This window comes from Lepisosteus platostomus, chromosome 2 (assembly GCF_059453375.1).
Source record: "Lepisosteus platostomus isolate fLepPlt1 chromosome 2, fLepPlt1.hap1, whole genome shotgun sequence".
Taxonomy (NCBI): domain Eukaryota; kingdom Metazoa; phylum Chordata; class Actinopteri; order Semionotiformes; family Lepisosteidae; genus Lepisosteus; species Lepisosteus platostomus.
The window spans coordinates 16,793,637-16,817,657 of NC_142612.1; the positions used below are offsets into that span (position 1 = coordinate 16,793,637).

At 41.6% G+C, this 24,021-nt stretch overlaps 1 protein-coding gene across 8 annotated transcripts in view; it reads left to right on the forward strand.

Annotated features, from left to right (window-relative positions):
• Window positions 1-22,825, forward strand: part of itsn1 (intersectin 1 (SH3 domain protein)) — a 91,425-nt gene extending 68,600 nt beyond the window's left edge. For all 8 annotated transcript variants that reach the window (XM_088600967.1, XM_088600915.1, XM_088600932.1 and 5 more), the window contains 15 exons: window positions 725-770; window positions 1,987-2,108; window positions 2,970-3,087; window positions 3,983-4,174; window positions 10,895-11,016; window positions 11,646-11,752; window positions 12,440-12,623; window positions 13,586-13,684; window positions 14,805-14,972; window positions 15,365-15,577; window positions 15,832-15,953; window positions 16,473-16,555; window positions 16,838-16,921; window positions 17,261-17,434; window positions 17,892-22,825. In XM_088600967.1, coding sequence (XP_088457093.1) covers window positions 725-770; window positions 1,987-2,108; window positions 2,970-3,087; window positions 3,983-4,174; window positions 10,895-11,016; window positions 11,646-11,752; window positions 12,440-12,623; window positions 13,586-13,684; window positions 14,805-14,972; window positions 15,365-15,577; window positions 15,832-15,953; window positions 16,473-16,555; window positions 16,838-16,921; window positions 17,261-17,434; window positions 17,892-18,040 — 1,983 coding nt within the window. In that variant the 3' untranslated portion in view covers window positions 18,041-22,825. The remainder of the gene's footprint in view (window positions 1-724; window positions 771-1,986; window positions 2,109-2,969; window positions 3,088-3,982; window positions 4,175-10,894; window positions 11,017-11,645; window positions 11,753-12,439; window positions 12,624-13,585; window positions 13,685-14,804; window positions 14,973-15,364; window positions 15,578-15,831; window positions 15,954-16,472; window positions 16,556-16,837; window positions 16,922-17,260; window positions 17,435-17,891) is intronic.
• The last annotated feature ends 1,196 nt before the right edge of the window (window positions 22,826-24,021 follow it).

Consider the following 24,021-nt stretch of genomic DNA (forward strand, 5'->3'; position numbering starts at 1 on the left):
TCTCACTCCCTTCTGTTGAAAAGAACAAAGTATACAAGCTTGAGAAGCCGTTCCAAGTTTGCAATAACGGTTATGGTTAAAACAAACACTTTGACTACCACGAGCTGTTATAGGAAATATCATATAACAGGCCCCTAGGAACAAGAGTTTAGGAGACTAAAGAAAAATCATACAAAGGCACCACTTGCTTAGCATTACTTTAATAAGTAAGCCATTATTTTAAAGATTTCCAAAGGTTAAGAAGACTTCAGAATGAAGCAAGTCTGAATTCTATATTATAAAATATTTTTCTTAGTGGAAGTAAAGGAAATGGTGTTAAGTAAAGGCCTCCTCAGGCATTCAATTTGCAGTGCCAACTGTGAATAAACTGCAGTTTTCTTCACAAGATTCTGGGATGTGGGTTGTGTTAAAGAACCTAGAGGCTGGCAGTGTGAATATATTTTATGGTACAAAGAAAATGTGCTGTCTTTGTCAGCATGTAAAATCACTCCAAAGTTCTGAAGTCTGGATTCACAGATGCTAATGCTGTGAGAAGCAGAGTGAAGAAAATACTACTTATATGTTCATGTTGGAATATACAGCCCTAGTGTTTTGGCGAGTTCCTTAACTTGAAAGATTTGAAATCGAGTTCCTAATCGGTGTTAGAAAGATCTATTAACACTGTCTTGTGGTGTAATAGGATTCCTGAATTTACAATTAAGTCCCTTCCTTTTGAAATGCACAGGGAATCGGGTCATCTGGGAAGACGGGGAGTCTGGGAAAGAAGCCAGGTAAGTTTCTCATTAGAGCCTTTTTTTCAGGCTGGTCTGTGATTAATATGGTGCTGTTTGTGCCACGAAACTCATGCTTCATCAGAAGTTCGGTCTGGTCTGGAGCATGCAGTAATATGTAAGAGTACACAGACATTCACAAGAGGTGTTCTTTGTCAAAGCAGTGTTTCACCAAACAGTAAAACACCTCCAGCTCTTGTGTCACAAATGTGCACATTTAACATTATACACGTCTGACGAGTTTGTGCTGGTCCCTGTGACATCCTAGCAAGTTACGGTGTGTGGGATGTGATTTCTTTTGTCCTGGTTATTTTTGTTAATTTATTATTATAGTTGTACTCTGCTCTTGGAATTGTGTGTTACTGGGAAACCGTTTTTTTTTTTTTTTTTTTTTCAGATTTGCACATACACGAATGCAATTTTTTAGTGAGGAATCGGCTTGAACCACATCATGACTTAGGGTTGACCAGGTCCTTTCTGTAACGGTTCATATTGTACTGTAGGTCTTCTTAGGTATTTCTAATTCATTGTATACTGTCCTTTGTGTAACTGACTTTTGGTTTTATTACTGATTTCACTGTGGACCAATATATATGATTTAGATTTGGTGTGTTAGCTAATAAATACATGAAAGAGGTTTGTGTCCAAGCAATTTTCTGCTTTATCTGTGGTGTCTTTATGAGCAGTTGAAAGCCTGCTTTATTTGTTGTCAATATTTAAAGAACATTCAGTTTCTTAAGCTTCAAAAGTATAGTATCCCTGGCTGTCGGGGTGTGTCTGACAAAGATTACTTTTCAAAATAATCTCAGGTGATATTTATGAAATGGATGGAATTATTTCTTGTCTTGTTCCCACAACTTCACAAAAAGCCCCAATTGAATTTCGCAAGTCCAAAGCATGTAAATCAGATAAACCAATCATTTTATTCAAGAACTTAACAATAAGTTACTCAGTGACTCTTTTCTTTCTCTTAAGACTTTTTACACTTTTATTTTCTCTGAAGATTTTGAATCTGTTCACTGTAGGCAGTGTTAAAGCCCATTTTAAAATGGCAACAGGCCTGTTTGCACTATACAGTGTGTTCATGAAGTCTTCTGGCGAAGTCTTGTGTGGAAACCTGCCAGTTTGAGTTTTAAACCATTTTGGCACCTCCCTGGACGTGTCTGCAAGCTCACGTGCAAACCTCAGCCGGCCTTTCTCTGCTGTGCTCCGACAGAGATTGCCCAGGTCATCGCGCCGTACACCGCAACAGGAGCTGAGCAGCTGACCCTGGCTCCCGGGCAGCTCATCCTCGTCAGGAAGAAGAACCCAGGGGGCTGGTGGGAAGGGGAGCTGCAGGTGAGTCTCGCTCTACAGCCGACCTTTCATGCTGGTTTGTGTCTTTCATAAGAACAAGACAAACCCCAGATATCAGGCGTCGGCTCGCTATCAGGACTGGTGTCACTCTGCCTCATTCCTCCAGGAAGCACAATTTTATTTTCCAATTTTTTATTAAAAAAATATATCTCAGAAACATCTAACGCCAAGAGGCCTGTTTTTTTTTCCTGTGCTGTGATGTGCCTTCAGCCTCACAAGCTGAAATAAAACAAGGATTTAACATTTTAAATTGAAATGAGATAGAATTCCTAATTTCACACGAACAGAAATACTTGCATTCTGATATGCATTCAGGAAAAATGCTGAGCTGAGTGTCAGGTCTGTAAGCTGCATGTCAGAGCATAGGTTTTCTGCCAGTGAAAGTCGGATACTGATGTCTACGCTGACTCCTGAAAACCCTCCACTCTGGAGCAGTGAGATTTGAGGGAAAAGACACCAGGGGAGCGTGTTCCCAAGTACATCAAAAATACACAGGAAAGAGAACTGCACTGGCTTCTTGTGAGCGGTAATTGTGCCTGTGATGATCGCCATCTTGTGGTTGGCGCCACTAATGTTGGTGCCTTCTGGTGTGTGCAGTCATGGGCCCAGGGTCCCTGTTTTTCTGTTTGTGCATCCAGTCTCATAGCTGAATAAATCTTGTGCCTTTTTTTCTGACAACCTCATTCATTCTGAGTCTGTGGTGGTTGCGTTTCGAATTGAGAGCAGCAATAAAAGTCTGATTTTTGTACTTCCGAGTTAGCTTTTGACTGAAGCTCCGGTCCCCTGCATGTCGCGTTGGGAAGCGCCTCATGTTTTAAACAACAGTCTCGCTGTGTTTTACAGGCAAGAGGGAAGAAACGGCAAATTGGCTGGTTCCCAGCAAATTACGTGAAATTGCTGAGCCCAGGAACGAGTAAAAGTACCCCCACGGAGCCCCCCAAACCCTCTGGACCCAGTGCAGGTGCGTGTCCGAGACAGGGCAGAAGGGCTAGTGGGCACATATTTTCACAAACTGTGCCAAGACAGAGGCTTTGGCTGATTTGGTAACAGTGCAGGTTTGCAAATACAGGCAGCAAATGAGTCACTAGTGACTGGCTGTGAGTGCGCCTGCCTGCTAGTGTAACAAGACTACGTTCAAGGGGATTATGAAAGGTTGGTAAAGTTTGCCAGAATCCGTAAAGCCTGTGAGTCTGCAAGTGAAGGTTTGTGAAGTGTGAATCTACAAATTAAGTGATGTTTCTTAGGATATGAATGTTGTATAGTGTAGGAGCTCAACCAAATGTCTCTACCAAATGGGAACATGGAATTATAGCCAGTGACTGCTAACAGATCCCTAGAAAATGTCTTTCTGTGTTGCAAACAAAATGTCTTTTTAAAGGCAGTAATATGTGGTTAACAATTAAAAGCAAAACAACTGCTATGAAATTTTATGCAAAAAAACCACACAGGCTCCCTATCGGACAAATGCTCAAATTTGAGGGGAAGGACCAAAGCCACGAATGGTTTCACTGTTCATCAGGTACATGTATGGCTTCTCCTCCCAAGGGCACAAATGTCTTTTCATGTTGTGCGGTTTCAGTCTCCTGGTTTGTGGTGGAGCAAATAAAAAAACTAGCTGATCCGGAACAATCGTCATGTTTGTTTAGTGGCCTCCATGGAGGTTTCACAATGTCTTAGTGAAGCTGGTTTACAGGACTGCAGGGAGCTTTAGCCTTAGATACAGCCAGGCCAGTAAACAAAACGACCTGGGGTTATTTGGGGATATGAGGGTTATGTCCTTTGGGATTCAGCTCATTTTCCCCGTTTTGACCTCTGAGCGCAGGCCTCACCGGTGAACGTGTGGTTTTGTCTTCCAGTGTGTCAGGTGATAGGCATGTACGACTACGTTGCGCAGAACGATGATGAGCTGGCCTTCGGGAAAGGGCAGATTATAAATGTCCTGAGCAAGGAGGACCCAGACTGGTGGAAGGGGGAGCTCAACGGCTCTGTGGGCCTGTTCCCCTCCAACTACGTCAAGCTGACGACTGACACGGACCCCAGCCAGCAATGTGAGTGGCCGTCTCCCGCCTGCTCGTCTTTGTTTTTGTACCAAGACTGCATTGGTGTTTAAAAAACCGAGTAAGAGAAAAACATGCAGCATTGCTCTAAATCCTCCAGTGACCTGTAGAAACCCCAGCCTCCGATTGTGCTGCATTTAAGAAGTCTCTTTGAAGACCTTTCAGAGTGCAGCGTAAAGTCTCTGATTTGTTGCCCACACCCCCCTGCCTGGCCACACGCCCATCCCCACTCCCTTGTTGTGGCATGTAGTCACGTTTTTTGTCATCTCTTTGCACCACGCTGTTTTTGGACATGCCTGAGTCATTTTGTTTCTCCTAGCTTGTATTTTTTGCACATTGTTTTTTTGGTTTAGTTTTTTTTTTCCGTTTTTTGCTTATGTGTTGTGTTTTCCTCCTTTTTCTAGGAATCATATGTTGCCCATTCCCCACTCAGGCTTGAAAGTCCTCAAAGAGACCCACTATCCCCTATTCACTGACCTGAGGGATGATGGGAGATGCAGCCCCCCTGATCATGTGACTCCTGCATGATCACCAACTGCCTTCTGACTAGAAGAACACACTGCACAGCAGTTATTACCTCATTTTTAACATTAGATGCACGCAGATCGACAAGCTTGGACTATTTGAGAAAAAAAATTTGATTTTCAAAATTTAAAAAAAAGAAAAGGATAATCCATATACGAGAGCCAGGATAGTGGGTCCTTTTGTGGCTTTCTGTGAACTAATATTAAAACCAGCATCCAGCATTTTTGTCGTTGATGTTGTTTTCAACAACCACAAATGTCAAATGGCTTCCATTGGATCTTCCTTTTGCCCTGACCAACTAACACTCTCCTCCCCTCACCCCTAGCCCCACAGAAAGACCCACTATCAAGGAATGCTGCATGTGGTTTACGATGTTCGTAGTGCGCCTGAGATGTTCCACCTATAAATTGTGTTTGTGTTGCAACCAATCTGTCACGAGGTGAGAAAAGAAGTTCAGAAGAGTTTCAGGCGGTTACAAGGAGACCGAAAGGACTCCAATTGCTTCTAGCTTTTTGATCCATTTCAGGTTTCTCACAAGCCACCTACTCACGTCCAGACTTACACCAGGTGCTTATTATTTTGGAGATACTACCTAATGTCAAATACATGGGCAGAGGCGGGCCAATAATATACAGTATATTTTTGCACTCTCTGCTTTGTCAGAGCAATGTGTGCTCAAGCTGGTGGCTAAGAAGGTCACAATGCTGTGAAAAACCATCCTGGTCCATTTCCTCGTTGAACATAGTATGTTCAACTGATTTATTTCAGAAGGTTGACATATTTGAGACACAGTTACGTCCGTCTAAAATCTGAACTTCTTGGCTTACCAGCACACTTGTTCCCGCCGTTGCTGTAGTTGTTTAATTTTTATACCAAAAGTGTTTTTGTTGATATTGGATTGAGGGGAAAGAGTGGGGATTGAAACCAAATATGTTCTACCACAGAAAGAGAGGGTAAAACGATCAAATAAAAATCACCGTCAGTCAGGGTGAGTGGTCACCCTTACACTATGATTAAACTGGGGGTGGGTTCAACAAGTTTTTACTGGCCAATGTGAGTTGTCACAGCATGGAGGGGTTTTAATTTCAATTGTGATTTTTATTGGTTTACATCTTTCTCACTTGTTCGCTTATGTTCCTCCCAACAGTTTCATTTTGAAAAACTTCTCTTTTGGACTCGCTGTGGGGGTCCATTTCTGAATTCTCCAAGTACTGCTAGTCACTAATGGTGACCAACTTTTTATTTTTTTATACATGAAAAAAAATACATTGGTTAGTGTTTTTTTAATTATTTACAAAGCTTAGACTTTTAATTTTGTTGTTAGTTGTTTAAAATCATAATGGTAGTTTTTTAAAACAAGGAAAAAAATAAGCTGACAGTTTGTCTGGCTTTGCGGCACCATCCTAAGGAAAACTCACAATTTACCACAGCCACCAGTGTGTGTGTGTGTGCGTGCGCGTGCGTGTCAGGTGTGTGTCTGTGTGTGTGTTTGTGCTGGGACTGAATTTTGTAACCTGGACTTTTTCATTTTGATGAACACCATGATTCAGTTTCTTGACACGACCGAATGTACTGGAAAAAAGACTTCTACCCTCCAGACAATTTCAATGTTTACAAATGTAAAAAAGCGATGTAAACTGTGGTATTTATACTAAGACATTCGGTGGAGCCTGCTTCCAAGTCAGTCCTGTACTGAACAGCCACATGTTAGTTTCTTTATTGCCTTTAACTAAATATTCTATTCTACATGAAAGCATGACATTTATTTAAAATGATACTATATTGGTACCATATCATTTTTGTTGCTCTTATTCAACATTCTCATAACAGTGTTGTAGTTCTAATGGTTTTAAGTTGGACTTTTGGCGCCTGTGTCTTTCATTGATTTCCACAATGTGACAGTATTGGACTTTGCTGCTTCCTAAAGAATGGGCTATACTGCTGCCTGCAGGACACACTGTCATTTTCTTAAGAGGGCAGTAATGCCTCTTGGATGTTTTGTACTTTGGCAAGCTTTGGTTCATTTCAGACCTTAGAACACAGGAAACTAATGCTGTATCTTTCTTCTCCATTACGACGCAAAAGATCAGTCACAGAAATCCTTTTCCGTTGCACTTGGTTACTGGAGTATTTCATCAAAATGAATGTAAAAAAACATATATATACAAACATCCATAGCTTTAACAAACTGTAATGCAGTCTTTATAGAAAATTACATGTATAAATAACTATTAAATGCTCCATGGTAATAGTAGACGTACATGTGTGTGTTTTTATTTCCTTTGAGATGTAGTGCCTTCACCTGTGTTAAATGTTTTGAGTAAGTGAGGCCTATCTTGATACCAGCTTATTGGATAACCTTGTTTCCTGAAGTATCCCAGCCTCTACTGCTCTGTGTATAGAGCAGTCCTTGTTTCAGCTTAGCAGAGACATGTACTGCAGCCAGCCCCGGTTGTGTTAAAGTGTTCTTTGTGTTGAGTAGGTGTACCAAGTTTCCAATTGATTGATCTTTGTTCTCACAGCTAGTGAAGAAAAAGCTCTCAATCTTCGACAGATTCGCTCTACAGTTGTATTTGCTTTTGATAGGCTCGAGCCTATCAAACATCTCAATATTGGCAACATTGTGAAAGTAACATTCCACTGTCCTTACAGCACAGAAAAGTGACTTCGCTTTTTGAAGGACAGTAGTGTTGTGAAAATGGTACATCAGCTTTGCCTTGTCAGATTTCTAGTGTCTAAAAAGCATTTAAGATGTAAAATGACTAATGAAAAAACATACAATTAAAATCAGGTCAAAGTATGTTTTTTGTCTTATGAGGACGTGTCAAATTGCAATTATGTGACTGTATGAGGGCCACCAACTTTGGAATGCAAAAAGGGTGTTGAGCTGCCAGAAGGCACCATCGAGACTTTCCAAAAAAAAGCAAACCTTACATTCTCACAAGGAAATTAAGGAACAGGCTGCAGTGGACACCCAATTCCCTATAAAAGACATTCAGAGTAGACAGCGTTTGTAGACTGATCCTCGACAGTGAGACCGTAGAGATTCATGTGGCAAATTCTATGGGTAAAACAGTCCAGCGGAGATTAAAATTAAAATTAATACTTAACCTCATTGTAGTAGCAGACTTGATCTTTGCCAGCAGCCCTTAGGTAAAAAGATGTGTTTTGACCTGAGCTGACTGGCCTTAAACGGGATTGTCCGGGTAGTTTACCACTGCTACATGCATTCCGAAGCGGGAAGATGGGCACGCACTCATATGAACAGTTGGGATGGTAGCATAACATCAAGTGTGATCCACTGCTGCTTAATTCCCCTATAAAAGGGAACTTTTACGTGCAGGTTTCCTCTGTTGAGGGGGATGTGTTGGTAAAGTGACATACACATCACTTCTCTTGGATGTTCCCTGAACTTTTTATTTGAGAAGATAGCATGATCTTACCACAGGCGTTGACAAATAAGTAATAAAGTATTATAATGCACTTCATGCTCATACAGAAGATTTAGCTTTGGAATGGGGTAAGACTAATCCAGAATCAGAATTGCTGGGGCAAATGCACCATTGCCCTGCTGTGCCAGGAAAACAAGCAATGTATTGGAAAGGAGTGTGTGTAAAGCCCCGATCTGTTGGAGAAATTCTTCCTACAGTGGCTCTTGACCTGGGGTCTTGACGTCTGGTCTTAGTTCTATCCGAGTTCTCAGTTACATAGTTGCTCTAATTATCTAATTACACAATTTAGCTTTTAATAACTGCTGCTAAATTGTAATATTTCTAATAAGGCTCTGAGGTGTATAGAAGGCAACTGTACATTTAATTAAGTGAGTGTTCAGAACATCATAAGCATCCTGTATGCGTCTAAAAAGATAAGTTGGTTAATTGTTTAATTGACTGCTCAGTTTGAAAGAAAACCAGAAGACACCACCGTCTCCAGGAACGGAGTTTAATGCCAGTGCTCTTGACTGCTGACGAAGCAATAGATCTGCTGCAGAGAACATCGCATGCCAGCAAGCAAATGGATAAACCTTCTTGCTGTTAGTTCAAGTTCAAACATTACAATGGGATATCCGGTGTCTGTCATCTGTATAAGTTTGTGATGTTATTGGCACCTTTACTAAAAGGATATTATTTCCAGGAATTAGTGAAATACAGAAGCTTGGGGATTCAGACATGCAATGATATTTCCTTAGAGATGCAACTATAAATTGTAAATCAGGAGTATTTAATTCTCTTAGTGAAAATGATCATTGCATGAAAAAAAAAGATTGTTGTCCTTGTTGTTGTTGTTATTGTTATTATTATTTATTAACTCGCATTATGATGACGTTTTTAAACTAAGATAAGCTGTCACTATTAAGATGTCAGACACACCAAGATGGTACCGAATTTTTCTGCAGTCTCCCATTTCCCCTTCGTCAAAGTGGCTCATTCGCTGAAGACACCCTTTCAAAGCACGGACTGTGCCCTGTTGTAGGTTGGATTTTGGGTTTAGACATTAGTGTGAGTTTAGTCATTAGTGAGGTGTACAACATGGGTTGGAAAATCCCGTTACAAGCTGACCAGGTGCCAGGTTAAGTCAGCCAGGGAGTCCTTGGCTTGCTGGGACTTGGCGTTTTTTGATGTGGAGGCCCATGTTGGTCCACAGTCCGTGCCAGCTTTCCTGCAGCACTGTGAAAACTGGAGGACTTGATCGATGAGCACACAAGCCCAGGATGCACAGTCAGGGGGTCACGGCCCTACAGCTGAGCACTGGGTTCTCTTCTAACACAAGATGATGAACTGTGATTTTCAGAATGCCGTCTCCTGTTTTTTTTCATTTGCAAATCTTGCAGGTTTCCCAAGAAATGGTTTCTTTCTTCTGTACCGCCAGACCTATCAACAGTCCAGAATTCATCTTTTTGCCTTTTTCTAACTTTGTGAGAAGAAGTGTTGTTTATGCCAAGGCAAATAGTCTTCAGAAATGTAGTCAGTTTGGGCTAGTTTTTGCAGTTATACTTGAGAAGCTGATTCTAGACAACCAGATAATTAAAAATGCTTCCACGACAATATAAGAGACGTTGGCTGAAAATGTTAGCTTGTTTAATGAAATCATGAACAAGGGCACCTTTTTATTGCACAAGGTCAAGGTTACAGACGCAAGCCAAACCAGGTCATTGTTTTACTAGGCTGTGCATGGAGAAAGACCCTGGCCAACAATAGATTACAAGCCTGTTGCTCTACAAATCATGGCTCTACCACTTCAGTCCGATTAATGGAAGTGCTGCATTGTGCTTCAGCTTATGGTGAGGAGGGTGGCTCAGAATCTCTCACCTGCTATGAAGAACACGAGATTATACAGAGCTCTTTTAGTTTCTGGCTTCATTAATTCATCCTATTGATCTCTGCAGTGCATTGGTTTCAAATTATGTGTTCTGTCCAAGTAATCCAACGTCAACTGTGATGTCATCAGTGCCTATTTATCCATCAGAATTCCTAATTTAAGGAGGGAAAAGGGAACAAGGACTGGTCAAAACAGGACCTTAGAAGCTGAGAGATATGTCACAGACCTTATTTTGTACAGCTACTGGTTTTAGATATTGCTCAAACTCATTTCTTGAAATTGTGGGACTGCAATTAATTTTTGCAGAAAGTCAAAGCTGTATAGAAGTCATACATTGTAAAATTCCTAAATGTTCTCAGCTTAATAGTGTTGGTAATAATACCAATAATATGTTGGGCTTAAATTGTTAACATTTTTACATAGTTGACCTTTGTCTAAGATGGCTTACATTCAGGCCTATATTACAGACCAGCTTAGTACAAAAATTCCATATTATGAAGCCACGTCACATGACTAGTAGAATACAGCACAGTGCAATGAGCTATACAGTAAGCAAAGCAATCCAGCATACAGCAGATCCAGCACATAAGGTGAAGTGCCATTGTCCTGAAATGTGTGATTCTAGAGAAGTGCCGGGTGAAGAAGTCAAGGGGTGCTGTTTCTCCCTTGTGACTGTGCGTGTGCTGATTTAGGGCATCCTTGCAGTGAGGTGAAAGGTGAAACGGGTATTTGTAGGTGGAGCTGCCAATGACCAAACCCCAGATGGAAAGGTGACCTCAGGGATTCACCTGACTTTTGTGGTTGGTGGTTGAAAACCGCTGTTTATTGTGATGAGGAAGAAGAGGCTGATGGCCTGTTCTGTCTTAGGGTGCGCAGACCTGCACCTCCTGGACATGCTGACTCCCACAGAGAGGAAGAGGCAGGGCTACATCCATGAGCTGATTGTGACGGAGGAGAACTACGTCAATGACCTGCAGCTGGTTACAGAGGTACAGACAGCCCTGTGGACATGTTACAGTGACACTTCCCCACTGTGCCCCCACCGTACCTGTGTGTTTATCGAGCTGGAATTCACAGATCATAAACCTTCTCTGTTTCATTGAGGTGTGCCACCAACAGAAGAGCAGCGTTTGGCTACGCTGTTAAACTTTTAAAAGACTTTTAGTTGAGTGTTTTGTCCTCTGAAATATTTCCTCCTACACCCTAGCAGTTCAGGCAAGACTTCCCTAACGCAACAAACAAAGAGACAAATTTAAAACACCTTTGTCAAAGAGAACAGGGAACAACACTGAGAGCTAGCTTGTGGATTTATTTGTCAGTTTATCGGCAGATACCAGGGTGCCCAAACCTCATGTGCTGGATTAAATAATTTTCAACAATAAGAGCCATTGTTGTATGGATTAAATAATTTTCAACAATAAGAGCCATTGTTGTATACTCTAGAACGTGAATATTAACAAATTTTCCTTATACACCGAATTCCAAAGGTTTGGTTCATAATGGAGCTAAACCTACGAGTGTATAGACAAATGGGATGATTAAGAATCCTTCAATGAGCTCTTGGAGTGAAGCCCACTGGGCTCTGGTTGCGTTAAGTGCTCTTCTCTTGTGACCTCAGGTCTTCCAGAAGCCCCTGTTGGAGTCCGAGCTGCTGACAGAGAAGGAGGTGGGGATGATTTTTGTCAACTGGAAGGAACTGATCATGTGCAACATCAAACTGCTGAAGTAAGTTTCCTTCGATGTTTTCCTGTCCATATGCGAATCAGGACTAGCCTTTCTTAACTGTAGAGATCTCCTAAAACCCCCACTTTCTAGGTGATCTCTGAGACCCCTGCCTACAGGTTGTGATGTCTCAGTGCTCCGTCTGCAGGGTGGGATCATTGAGACCCCATTTTTCAGAGTGTGATCTCTGAGACTCTCTCCTGCAGGGTGTGATCTCTGAGACTCTCTCCTGCAGGGTGTGATCTCTGACACTCCCTCCTGCAGGGTGTGATCTCTGAAACTCCGGCCTGCTGAGTGTGATCTCTGACACTCCCTCCTGCAGGGTGTGATCTCTGACACTCCCTCCTGCAGGGTGTGATCTCTGACACTCCCCTCCTGCAGGGTGTGATCTCTGACACTCCCCTCCCGCAGGGTGTGATCTCTGACACTCCCCTCCTGCAGGGTGTGATCTCTGACACTCCCCTCCTGCAGGGTGTGATCTCTGACACTCCCTCCTGCAGGGTGTGATCTCTGACACTCCCCTCCTGCAGGGTGTGATCTCTGACACTCCCCTCCTGCAGGGTGTGATCTCTGACACTCCCCTCCTGCAGGGTGTGATCTCTGACACTCCCCTCCTGCAGGGTGTGATCTCTGATCTCTGAGACTCCTGTCTGAAGGCTGAGTGCTAACTGCAGGTGTGTGTTTGCGAAGGGCTCTGCGGGTACGGAAGAAGATGTCTGGTGAGCGGATGCCAGTGAAGATGATCGGTGACATCCTGACTGCCCAGCTGCCCCACATGCAGCCCTACATTCGCTTCTGCAGCTGTCAGCTGAACGGCGCCACTCTCATTCAGCAGAAGACTGATGAAGTGCCAGACTTCAAGGACTTTGTCAAGGCAAGGTCCCCTGGGGCAGCAGACTGGAACTGCAGTTCCCCTGGCTTAGTGGCTGTGTGCCCTACTTAATTTCAGTTTTGCTCATCGATCTGAAATTCGTTGACAGGGTCATAAGACATTACAGTACTACAAGGCCTGATTTGTTTCATGGGATTTAAATTAAAATGGGCGTAGCAGCCAGGATACGACAAAATTGATTTAAATCTTCAATTTAGATTTAATATCAATCAGTTGATAATCATTTTCTGCAGCAGTATCCTGTAAGGTTATTTGTTGGTTGCTTGTTTGTGGGTTTTTAAAATTAAATCTCACTTTGGCATACATTGCTAGCTAGGAAAGTGAAATTTAGCCAGCTTCACTGTAAATCTGAGCATAATTCTGGATTACTCCCTTTTCAAGGGTAAGATAAAAATCTGGTATCAGTTTTTATTGCAGATGACAAATCTGAAAATAGAACGCCATTTTAAGCCACAGGGCAAAACAGCAATGAAGAGATTAACATCAAATTTTTGTTGCAGGAATATTTACTACTGTATGAAATGCAATGCTCCTGACAAATCTAAGGAGATATATTCAAAACATAAGCTGTTTATTCACAAAGTGTCTGTAAGTTAACAAAGATACCACTTCTTATGTGAAACTGAAGCTTCTGACACACTCTTCTTAGCTTACAGAATCAACATGTCTGCAGGATTGAGTTTTGAAATGTTCTTCAGCTCTGTTTAACATAGTTACAGATCCAATTATTAGTACCTTAAAGCTGATGTAAAGTTATTCATACTGTAGATTTATTACACAGTACTTGTTAAATTACCTGTGTGAATTATATTGAGCCTCTTACGTGGGTGGTGAAGGTACTCGAATGAAATGAAATGGTTTAAGATGCTGACGTGTAATTCTTATGCCTTGAACAGAGCTCCCTACCTCCGTCTTACCCCTACCATGTCGTGGTTCTTTTCCAGAGGTTAGCAATGGACCCGCGCTGCAAGGGGATGCCACTGTCCAGTTTCTTACTGAAGCCCATGCAGAGAGTCACTCGATACCCACTCATCATTAAGAATGTAAGCAAGCTGTCCGCTCTGAGTCAGAGAGCCAGACAGGCGAGGGCTATCCGTATCCGTATAACTGGGCAGCTGTTTCATAGCTCCCGGAAATAAGTGCCTGTAACTCTCCTCAAATGTGCTTCAAGTCACATGGGTTCACACAGTGTTCTCGAATGCATATAAAGAAAACAAGACTCTGCAATTTACACTTTCCAAAATTAAGTGGTTTGTAGACATTTTGTTAATTACTAAAGTTAGGTCTTAAAGGAGATTAAAAAAAATAAGACAGAACCTGTGCAGTGAAATCCCAGTAAAAGCTGTTGGAGAGGTATGATCAGTTTTGTACAGTCTGTGGGGAACTGTTTTCACAGCCTGCATCTCTGAGCAGACACACAGGCGGTCCAATAACACCATTATTTAACATACACAGAGATTTCCACTACCCTTTCTGTCATTAAGACTAATGAAATATGGCTCATCAGGACAGAGTGTCACACTGAAGGGGCATTCGTGCAAGGGAGCAACACTATAACACACCTGACAGGTAGCTCTCCTCCTGTCTCAAACAAGGGCCTCTCTTTTATACCCAGATCCCCCTTGCTTTACACAGACCAGTAAAATGTTCCACCTACTCTGTAATTCTAAGAGACAAACATGGCACCGTCTTGCAGGATCATTCTCCCTCTAAACTTTTAACATAAACTTTCTCAGCCTCCTTCATCCTTTTCACTGAAGCCTTATTTATTCTTCCATCCTCGTCTTAATGTGACATGACAGTGATGTAACCATGGGAAAACTGTACAAGTATAGACTTTCCCAAGGGCAAGTGATACAAACAATAACCACTGGTCTGTGATTACTCGCCTCCCTAATCTGATGGGCCAGAAAGCAAGGCTGTCCCAGCTGCCTCCTTGCGTCATAAGAGCACAGACTCATCGTGGCTGATTTGACTGTGCTTCCCTAAGACCGTTGGGTTGTATTCCATTGCCCTGGAGTTCTTCACCCATGGGGAAATGTCACACAGAGACCGCCAGAGCTTGCTGGGTGACTGTATGAAAGGACAGGCACTAGAGTTGACAGGGGTACAAAGTCCAGGGTTTCGCGCTTGCCTACAGTGACAGGCGGTGTTTTGACCCAGATCCTGGAGAACACTCCGGAGAATCATCCGGACCACAGCCACCTGAAGCAGGCGCAGGAGAAGGCGGAGGAGCTGTGCTCGCAGGTGAACGAAGGCGTGAGGGAGAAGGAGAACTCGGACCGCCTGGAGTGGATCCAGGCCCATGTGCAGTGCGAGGGCCTGTCTGAGGTAATGCTCACAGCCTGCTAGGCCAGGGGCCTGGGTAGGCAGGACTGCTGGCATCTGTAGGCACTGTTCACTGAATTATTTTATCTAATTCTTTGGCATGGCGATAAACAGTTATATTTAAAGTATTCAGGAATAAATAAATCATACTATAAGCTTTTGTTATTATATGGAGTTATTAAAAACAGGCATATAATTTTGTACTTCCCCACTGATCCCGGACAAACCCTGTGTTTTCTGGTTTTCATGCCAACTGTGTGCTCATTAAACCAGTCTTCTGGAAGAGATTTCATGTAGAAACAGGTTTTAAATTTTTGTAGGTTAGTGAAGAAAAATACTTCTTTGGAGTTTATTCCCCCTTCAGAAACGCTCACCTGTTCCCTTTTGTCGTGAAGCAACTGGTGTTCAACTCCGTGACGAACTGCCTGGGGCCACGCAAGTTCCTTCACAGTGGGAAGCTCTACAAGGCCAAGAGCAACAAGGAGCTGTACGGCTTCCTCTTCAACGACTTCCTGCTGCTCACGCAGACCATCAAACCGCTGGGCTCCTCTGGGTCTGACAAGGTCTTCAGCCCCAAGTCCAACCTGCAGTACAAGATGTACAAGAGTGTGAGTCCCTCGTCCGACTGGCTGGGCTAAGGCCCAGCATTGTAGAAAAAGTATACCACCACCTATTTCTTCACCACTTTGTTTGGGAAAGTTTGTCCCAGACTTTCTTTTAATGATTTTCTGTTTGTATTTGGTACGGCTGTTGAGGTTCAAGAGATTTTAGCTTCAGATCAATGAAAACCCCAGAGGTACTACAAGTACTTAGAGTTCACATACAGTAAATTTACTCAGTATATCCTGTGTTGGTTTCACAGCCAATATTTCTGAACGAAGTGCTGGTGAAGCTGCCCACAGACCCCTCTGGCGATGAGCCCATATTTCACATCTCACACATCGACAGAGTGTACACGCTGCGAGCAGAGAGCATCAACGAAAGGTATGCTTTTGTACAGTGGACACTCTGCAGGTTACTGTATACTGCACATGAAATGGCGTATTTAGCACTTGGATGTTGATAAACATCTCAATATCTGGCATATGTTTTTCACCTGTAGAGGAAATAAAAGCAGGGATGTGGTCCAGTGAGTGAAGCCCGAGAAGTTTCAAAACAAGAGAGAAACAAGTGCTAAGATTTAGGAGCAAGCACTAAGACTGATCAGGGAGATACTGATTTAAATACCCGGCTGAAAAGAAAATAAGTGCTGTTTAATTACATGCAGGTGGTCTAGATAATCTGCCTGATCGTGTTGCCAGGGAATGGGTAGATAGGAAGATTGATAGTAACACCAGCCGTGATGTTATGAGTGCAGGAAACATCACTTACCCGAGAGCGAGTATTACAAGTTGGATCTTTGTCATTTTCAAAAATAAGACCACGTCTTATTAAGCTGTGGATGAATTGGACATAGTAAGGATTTCCAGCAAGATCTAATCTTTTCTGTTCATGTGTCTACAGAACAGCCTGGGTGCAGAAAATAAAAGCTGCCTCTGAGCTCTACATTGAAACAGAGAAAAGGAAGAGGGAAAAGGCTTACCTGGGTGAGTCCGATCAGAGCACACAGACAGCACACTCAGCTCCCTTCACAGGGTTTCAGAGTCACTACAGGCTGGAGTGCCTGGGAGTTCTCAGTGCCTCTCAGTGGTTGGCCTGGACAGCTGACGATTACCAGAATTCAGCAGAGATGTTATTAAGGGTTGTGAGGTACCCTTTTGTTATTGGACCTTTGTGTGAAATGTTGTGATTTGCTGTTGGAATTAATTCATGTATACGCTGTTACAAAAAATCATTAGATTTCTCACCGCTGTTATTGTTGTATGCAGTGCGTTCCCAGAGGGCCACAGGAATCGGTCGACTGATGGTGAATATTGTGGAAGGTATTGAACTAAAGCCCTGCAGGTCACATGGTAAGATTACGTACAATATATCTGGTTTTGGTGAGGGTGGAGCATTCTCCACAACAGAGTTTACATATATTTAGCCCATCATTTTGCTTTTCTCCTAGAAGCTGCAATGTGTAATTGAGGCTTACTTCAGAGTAGCTTTTTTAAATAGATTTTAACATTCCCTTATTTTTAAATAACTCTGTTCTCATCATCTTATCGTGAGTCATCTTGGACAAAAGCATTGAGGAGATATTGTTTCCCCCCCAAGGGAAAACACAGATGTGAAAAATGCCACCTCTGGAGCTGTTGCTGGTATCTTGTGTGGAGAAGCCTGTCCTGACTGGTCTCTTCTGCCCACAGGGAAGAGCAACCCATACTGTGAGGTGACCATGGGCTCCCAGTGCCACATCACCAAGACAATGCAGGACACGCTGAATCCCAAGTGGAACTCCAACTGCCAGTTCTTCATCAAGGACCTGGAGCAGGACGTGCTGTGTGTTACCGTGTTCGAACGGGATCAGTTCTCCCCTGACGGTAAGAAGGTCCAACTGCTTCCTAGCACTGTGCCGGCTTCAGAACTATCTGTTTACAGACGGCATACTCTACACACATGACCTCTGGTCTATAGCACGTGTGGGCTCAGGGGTTTCTGGATCCTACAGCATCTTGGACAAGTTGTTGATGTGAATACGTCCTGTGTGCCGCCAAAAGAGGCCTAGCTTTCATATTTTAGCCCACAGCCATTCCGCTCCTTTTAAAAGAACTTTTCTTTGTCCATGGTCGACAGAAACATCACACTGAAAAGAATACAAAACAAAGGTCTCTACACTTTTAGATTAGATTAGAACAGAAATGGCACTGATTTTAAACACACTGGTGTTCTGTCATCGATACCCTTTTTTCCAAGCTTCCCTGAGGATCTCGGACTGGCTATTGACCAGGGAGAGAGGGGAAAGCACTGCTCTCACCCAATACCCCTTCTGTGTTGCAGACTTCTTGGGCAGGACAGAAATCCGGGCGGCTGATATCAAGAAAGACCAGGGCTCAAAGGGACCAATCACTAAGAGGCTTCTTCTGCATGAAGTCCCCACGGGAGAGATTGTAGTACGGTTGGATCTACAGCTGTTTGATGAACTATAGGAACAGCTTTGTTTTTGAATTCCAAGGTCTAGTGTCGTAGTTTGCAATGTGTGTGTATCTGCAAAAGCTGTTCAGTTCTTGTGTGAGATAGGATGTTTTTTTTTACATTTTTCTTTTTTTATATATATATATATTTTGTGCGTGATCTTTGCTTCACACGAGGATCAGACATCCTTCTGTTAGCTCAGGCTTTTTTTGGACTACAAGTCATTAGCGTGACCTCAACAAAGCATGAGCAATCACTTCTTAACTGTAACATGAAGATTTGGAGCAAATTGCTATAAAACACACATTGGTTTATGTTATACCAGAAGAAAAAACACGTAGGCTTTTCCTATTAGTGAAGAACTGTAAAACCCCACAACATGCCACTTTTCAATGTGTACCACACACAAAAAAGAAAACAATTTCATCTGAGTTTTTTCTTTCACAAATTATATAATCTTTATTAGTCTTAAGAACGTTTTTACCATTTGTTTCTGTCACGTTCATATTTGGTTCTCTCTCATGAATTGTGTGAATTGCAGGGAACTAAAAAAGATTATTACAGAATGTTACAAGATACATAGTCAGCAGAAAGACATTAGAGCTTAGAGTATGAACAAGGAGTATTTTTAAGAAATAAGGGTGTAATTATATTTTACCACAATGTTTTAAATTATCTGCTGTCATCACACGTCACCTGGCAAAATTCATTTATGTGTTAACGAGACTGTAGTCCTAATCCTAAATGTATTTATTGAAATATTTATTTATTGCATGAAGGTATTGATTGATGCAGGGTACTTGTGCAGGAAAGAGATTCAGGTGAATTAGAGGTGCCCATCAATGAGGGTCCAGAGGTTCTACAGCAAGGCCTTTCGCATCTGTTGATGCGTCTCTGTTCTGCTCTTGGGGTGCTTTGATCTGCACTGCCACACAAAAACACTATACATATTTGTGTGGAAACATGTGGTCTCAGCAATGTTAAAGGAAAGACGGCACTGAATATTTTCTTTCTTTTTTTAGAAACAAAGAAATGCTTTTATCAAAGCAACAGAAAAGGACACTGGTGCATGACTAGATAATGACTAGATTGTGTGTTTTGGGCTTATTTTTTTTCAAGGGTCAGCAAAATTTAGAGGAAAGGTGACAATTCCTGTTGAAGGCTAATACATAAAGACTACTTTTATTCTGAAAAATGAAGGCGTGGGTACAGTACTTACAGAAAGGAACATAGATTTTGGGGGGGGTTGGTATGATTAGCTGCATATATGTAGATTTCAGTCTTGATTCCATTGAAACTGAAAGTATTCCACAGCAGATACTTAAAGAACTTGAACATTGCCATGTGCTTTTACCTTATATAAATTCCTATGTTTTGAATTTCTGATTTTCTAGAAGACATGATGTCACATCCAATTCATGCATAGTTATTTGCTGTTATAAACAAATAGGTTTGGGGAAAATCACCACTGGTGATTTGCTTATACTGCCTCAATTCCCTGTATAGCATTCCACTGGGGTTGGATTCCCCACAGTGGGAATCAGCAGTCAGACTAGAATGTCTGTGTTGCTATTGTGTTTAGACTTAGTTTATAAATGTTATTAGGTTTAACATCAATCCTAGCTTTTCTTAGTGCTAGGTTGCTGGTCTATCATGCCTGCCATCACTCCCTCTGCCTTTTTCATGTGGAACTCCTTTCAGTAGTACTATTTAGAATCATTTAAATCTTTGGTTTGGTGTTAAGTCCTCTGCTTAAGTTTGAACCTGAGGCTCAGAAAGCTGCAATTTTGTTCTGTGGTAAACTAATGATGAAATATTTTGTCTTAGGTTCAGTAACGATAGGAATAAAAATGTGACAAGACACTCCAGAAAATCATTATCAATTGCTAAAATATTTATTTTAAGAAAGATATCATTTTACCTCATTTCAAGAAACTATTCAAATGGATGTTGTAATGGAATTTGAAGTCTGCAGGGTGTTTCTTATTTTTATTACATTGATTATTATTTGCGTAACAGATAAAACACCACAAAATGTCTTGTATTTTAAAATATGTATACTTTTCATTTAGTTTCACACCTGAAGTAACACAAAAACAACACAAATACACTTTTGTGAGGCATTTGATTTTAATGAAACCTGGCAGTTCAGTTTGAATGAATGCTTCCCAAAATTTCTCAGAAAGCTTGTAAGAAACATGTGAATATCCATCTGTCATTTGGCACTTATTTTTCTTTACTGTAAATGTCAATGAAGGCATTCTGAACGAATCTAAATTGTTACTTGTATAATGATATATATATTGTATAACATTGCGCCTTTTCTTTGTTAGAACTTCCTTCTAGCTTACTACTGAAAGTACCAGTGGGTACTGATGTGATTGTTACAGAAGAGTGGATTTTGAAGCACTGAATTAATTTTGATAGCTTTGTAAGTCAAAAAAAGGACAAATGATAGTTATTTAAATCTTGAGAAAGACTTAGAATCACAAGCATTATATAACTTTGTTCATGAGTCATACTGATTTAGATCAATTGGATATTTTAGAATGTTTATTTAATGTGATGTATGTGTGTATTTGAAAGCTTCATAATGTAAAATGTGACATTTAATATTACAATAGGATAATTATAACAGTTTTGGAATGTTTATAGGGTGTCTTTTTTTAGAAAAAATGCAGGTTAATCTACTTATTTTTGACAAAATGTGAAATTAAGTTTATTTTTTTATACACAAGTTTTTTTTTTATTTTGGATGATTGTGCTGTTTGGACAAGAAGGTATTTCTGTAGCTTTATAAAAACAGCAAAGCTGTTTGACTTCATTGATTCGCCGACTCTTGTTTGATTCTCGTCAGCCGGGTGAGGTAATCGAGGTCTGACGTCACAGTGTGTTGCTGTGACAATTAGACTTAATATATTTGCCAAGAAACATAGTATTTTTGAATTTGTGATCTGTAGTATGAACTGAACTTTTATTCCTCAAAGGGAAAAAAGTACTGCAGTTTAAATGTTTTTTTCTTACACAGTATGAAATACTGGAGGACCTGTTTTTGTAACATATTACAAACACTTAGGAAGCTTTAAATTGCACTACAAAAAAAGAAGCAATTTGAGGGAACATTTGCCTCTTTTTTTAATACCAAGAGACTTTCTTTACACAGTGGCTCCATATCCTTTCTACAAACATGAGTTATTCCTTTCTTTTACAAATACAATGTTTAGGACATTTCTTAGTATTAAGGTAAATCAGCTCAGACTTGCTTACTGGTGTTTCAGAAGCTGTTATTTCAGCTTGTTTCTTTCAGTGTCCTGCACTTGCTTCTTCTTGTGCTTAGCAGGCTTGTTCTTGTGGATATCCTTTGCTGCATTGCCTTTTCTATGCCCAGCCTTCCTTTGTGAGCAAACGTCCCATCTGATCCACTTTCTAGTACGAAAGCTGTGGATTAAGGCAGTCAGTTGAGGGCAGTGTTGCAGACAAGATGGCTGTTTGGGCCTATTGTTGGTTCAGCATCCCGAGCCACACTGCAGGGAGGAATCACCACTGTGTTGTTCAGCTTGGCTGACCCAGTAGAATTAAAATAGTCAAGTTTCCTACCCGGAGCCTACAGTTCCTAGACAGCACCTAGAGGCCGTAAAAAAAATATTCAAACACTTGAATATTGTAACATGGGTTTAAAATTGTACATATACAAGTTTTCAGTTGCTCATGTCCTAAAAGCTAAAAAACAGTTTCAAGAAGGAATGAAAGAAGAAGGGTTAGGAGCCAGAGAAGGGCTGTCTTTCCCAAGGACTGGGATTGGAAATCGCCGCTGTTACATGGAAGAGCCAGCTTTATGCATCAAACTGGCCAACTACTGTATACAGGAGGCAGATTGATTATCATAGAGGTTTTTAGTCCTGGTCCCCTGGTCTCTTCCTGGCTGAGCTGATCTATTTCGGTTTAGTAATCTGATTGCACCACGAGTCTGCTTCACATGGTCTTGAAGCACCTTTTAAACCTCAAAGTCCAGGGCTAGAGACCTGCTGGTGATCAGAAGAAAAGGTTGGTGTGATGAATAACCTTGGCCTTCCAGTTTTAAGGCTCAGCTTCTGTATAAAATCATTTCTGAACTTAAGGAAAGGGCTTTATGTGAATGGCAACAGCTTTTGCAGAAACGCCGTTGCTCTAACTTTTTGTGTCAAACTAGTTTGTAGTGGAGTGTTTCAGTTTCTGTTGAACTGCTCCATTACCCAATCCTCCGAGTTAAGCCTGGGAACGGGCAACACAGTAGAGTCTTGTTTTCCCAGTGCGAAGTTTCAGACACTCCCTTGCTGGTTTGTGCTGTATCACAGTAGTGCACATATTTTTGTTGCCAATCATGTTTTTTTTTTAATTTAAAGAATAAGCATATTACGTGGTTATATTCAAGTCTAAACGTATACAGAGAATTGATTCATATAATGGTGTAAGACTGTACTGTCTTAAATGTTTAAAAAATGATAAAAAGACAGGCGAGGAAAACTGTGGAAGTACTCTTTGGTGGGAGAAGAGGGGTGTTGGAGAGGGATGTCTCCTTTTCAAAATTGATCTTCAGGGGAAATCAAGTTTGTATTATTTGAAGTTTGTACATAATAATAGCTCTCAATATCATTTTTTTCAAAACCCACAAAGCATGCAATTGCTTTTATTTTTTTTAATATAGTATAACGAAGAGTGTCTGATCCCTGGTTCTATAACGATGCCATGTAAAACCTAGTGTGCGGTACTGTAATGTAAACCTGTCAAGAGACCCTAATTAAAGGACTTCCTTTCTTTAACATGCATTTTTTTTTGTTGGGGTGCCTCCTGGCCAGGCTGGGGCTGTGTGGCTGATGTACTGCTCTGACACAGGAGCGGTCCAAAGGTGTTACCAATTTTCAGGGATGCATGAGCTCGTGCCCCCGACTAATATTCTCGAATATTAAAGACACTTCAGACTCTGCTCAACTACAATATAACAAGACTCTAAAAACCTGGTCCCTTTCCAGCCCTTTTCCAGCGCATTTAAAGACCTCCCAAAAAATCCCAGGCCCTCGGTCCTGAGTTCAAACCACATTTTAACAGGCTCCGGATGCAAGAGCTGCCATTGTGCCAATTCCACTGCACTGACGAACCTCTCTTTCGTAAACGCCAAGCTCTCCTTCCCAACAGAAGGAGGACACAGGTCCTTACACCAGGGTCCAGTGTTCAAGAGCTCATTACAGAAGTGAGGTCTTCTCCCTGTCGCAGAAGTCCCAGTTTTTTGCCGCTGTATAGGCACCCTGGGAGCAGAGCGGCACGTGCTCCGAGCCCTGCACCCCGAGATCGACCCCAGCAGCAGTAGAGCTGCACCCACACTGCCCTCAGGCTCCAGCTGCTGGACTCACGGCAACAGGCAGAGGAGCACAGTGCTTGCAGAATGCCTGTGGCACAGTATGCTCTGCCTTTCAGGCTGTCCCTCCCCCCTGTTTACTGGAACTTATTGACTGTGGTGCCAATCATTGTAGGAGCACTGACTAATGTTCTCAAGAGAACAACCTGGACCTGATCAGCTGACTGTGTCCCATAGAAAAGTGCAGCAAAGGGTTACAAAGACAACCAGTACAAAAAAAAACAGAACTGAATTTGAGTTTCATGTTAGGCTCAATATATTTCACCTACTTCACCAACCAACGACGCAGATTTCACCTCACATTAACCGCACAAAAAGTCAGTCGGACTTTTCAAAGCTCTTTAATATTACCTTACACTTTAAAGTGGAACCGAAGAGATGTCAATGCATTTTTTTGAAGACTCTTAGTCAATCATATTTGCCATTATATGTGAAAATGATCTGATCGAGCAGCAAATTTTGTAACAAACACAGCTCACCCCCTTTCCCTCACGAACTTAGATTTTGAAACAACCAATCACCCTTGGCTTTCCTATTAACAGATTACCAAGATCAGTTCTCCAAAAGCTCCATTTTGACAGAGGGACAAAGACAAAAAAACAG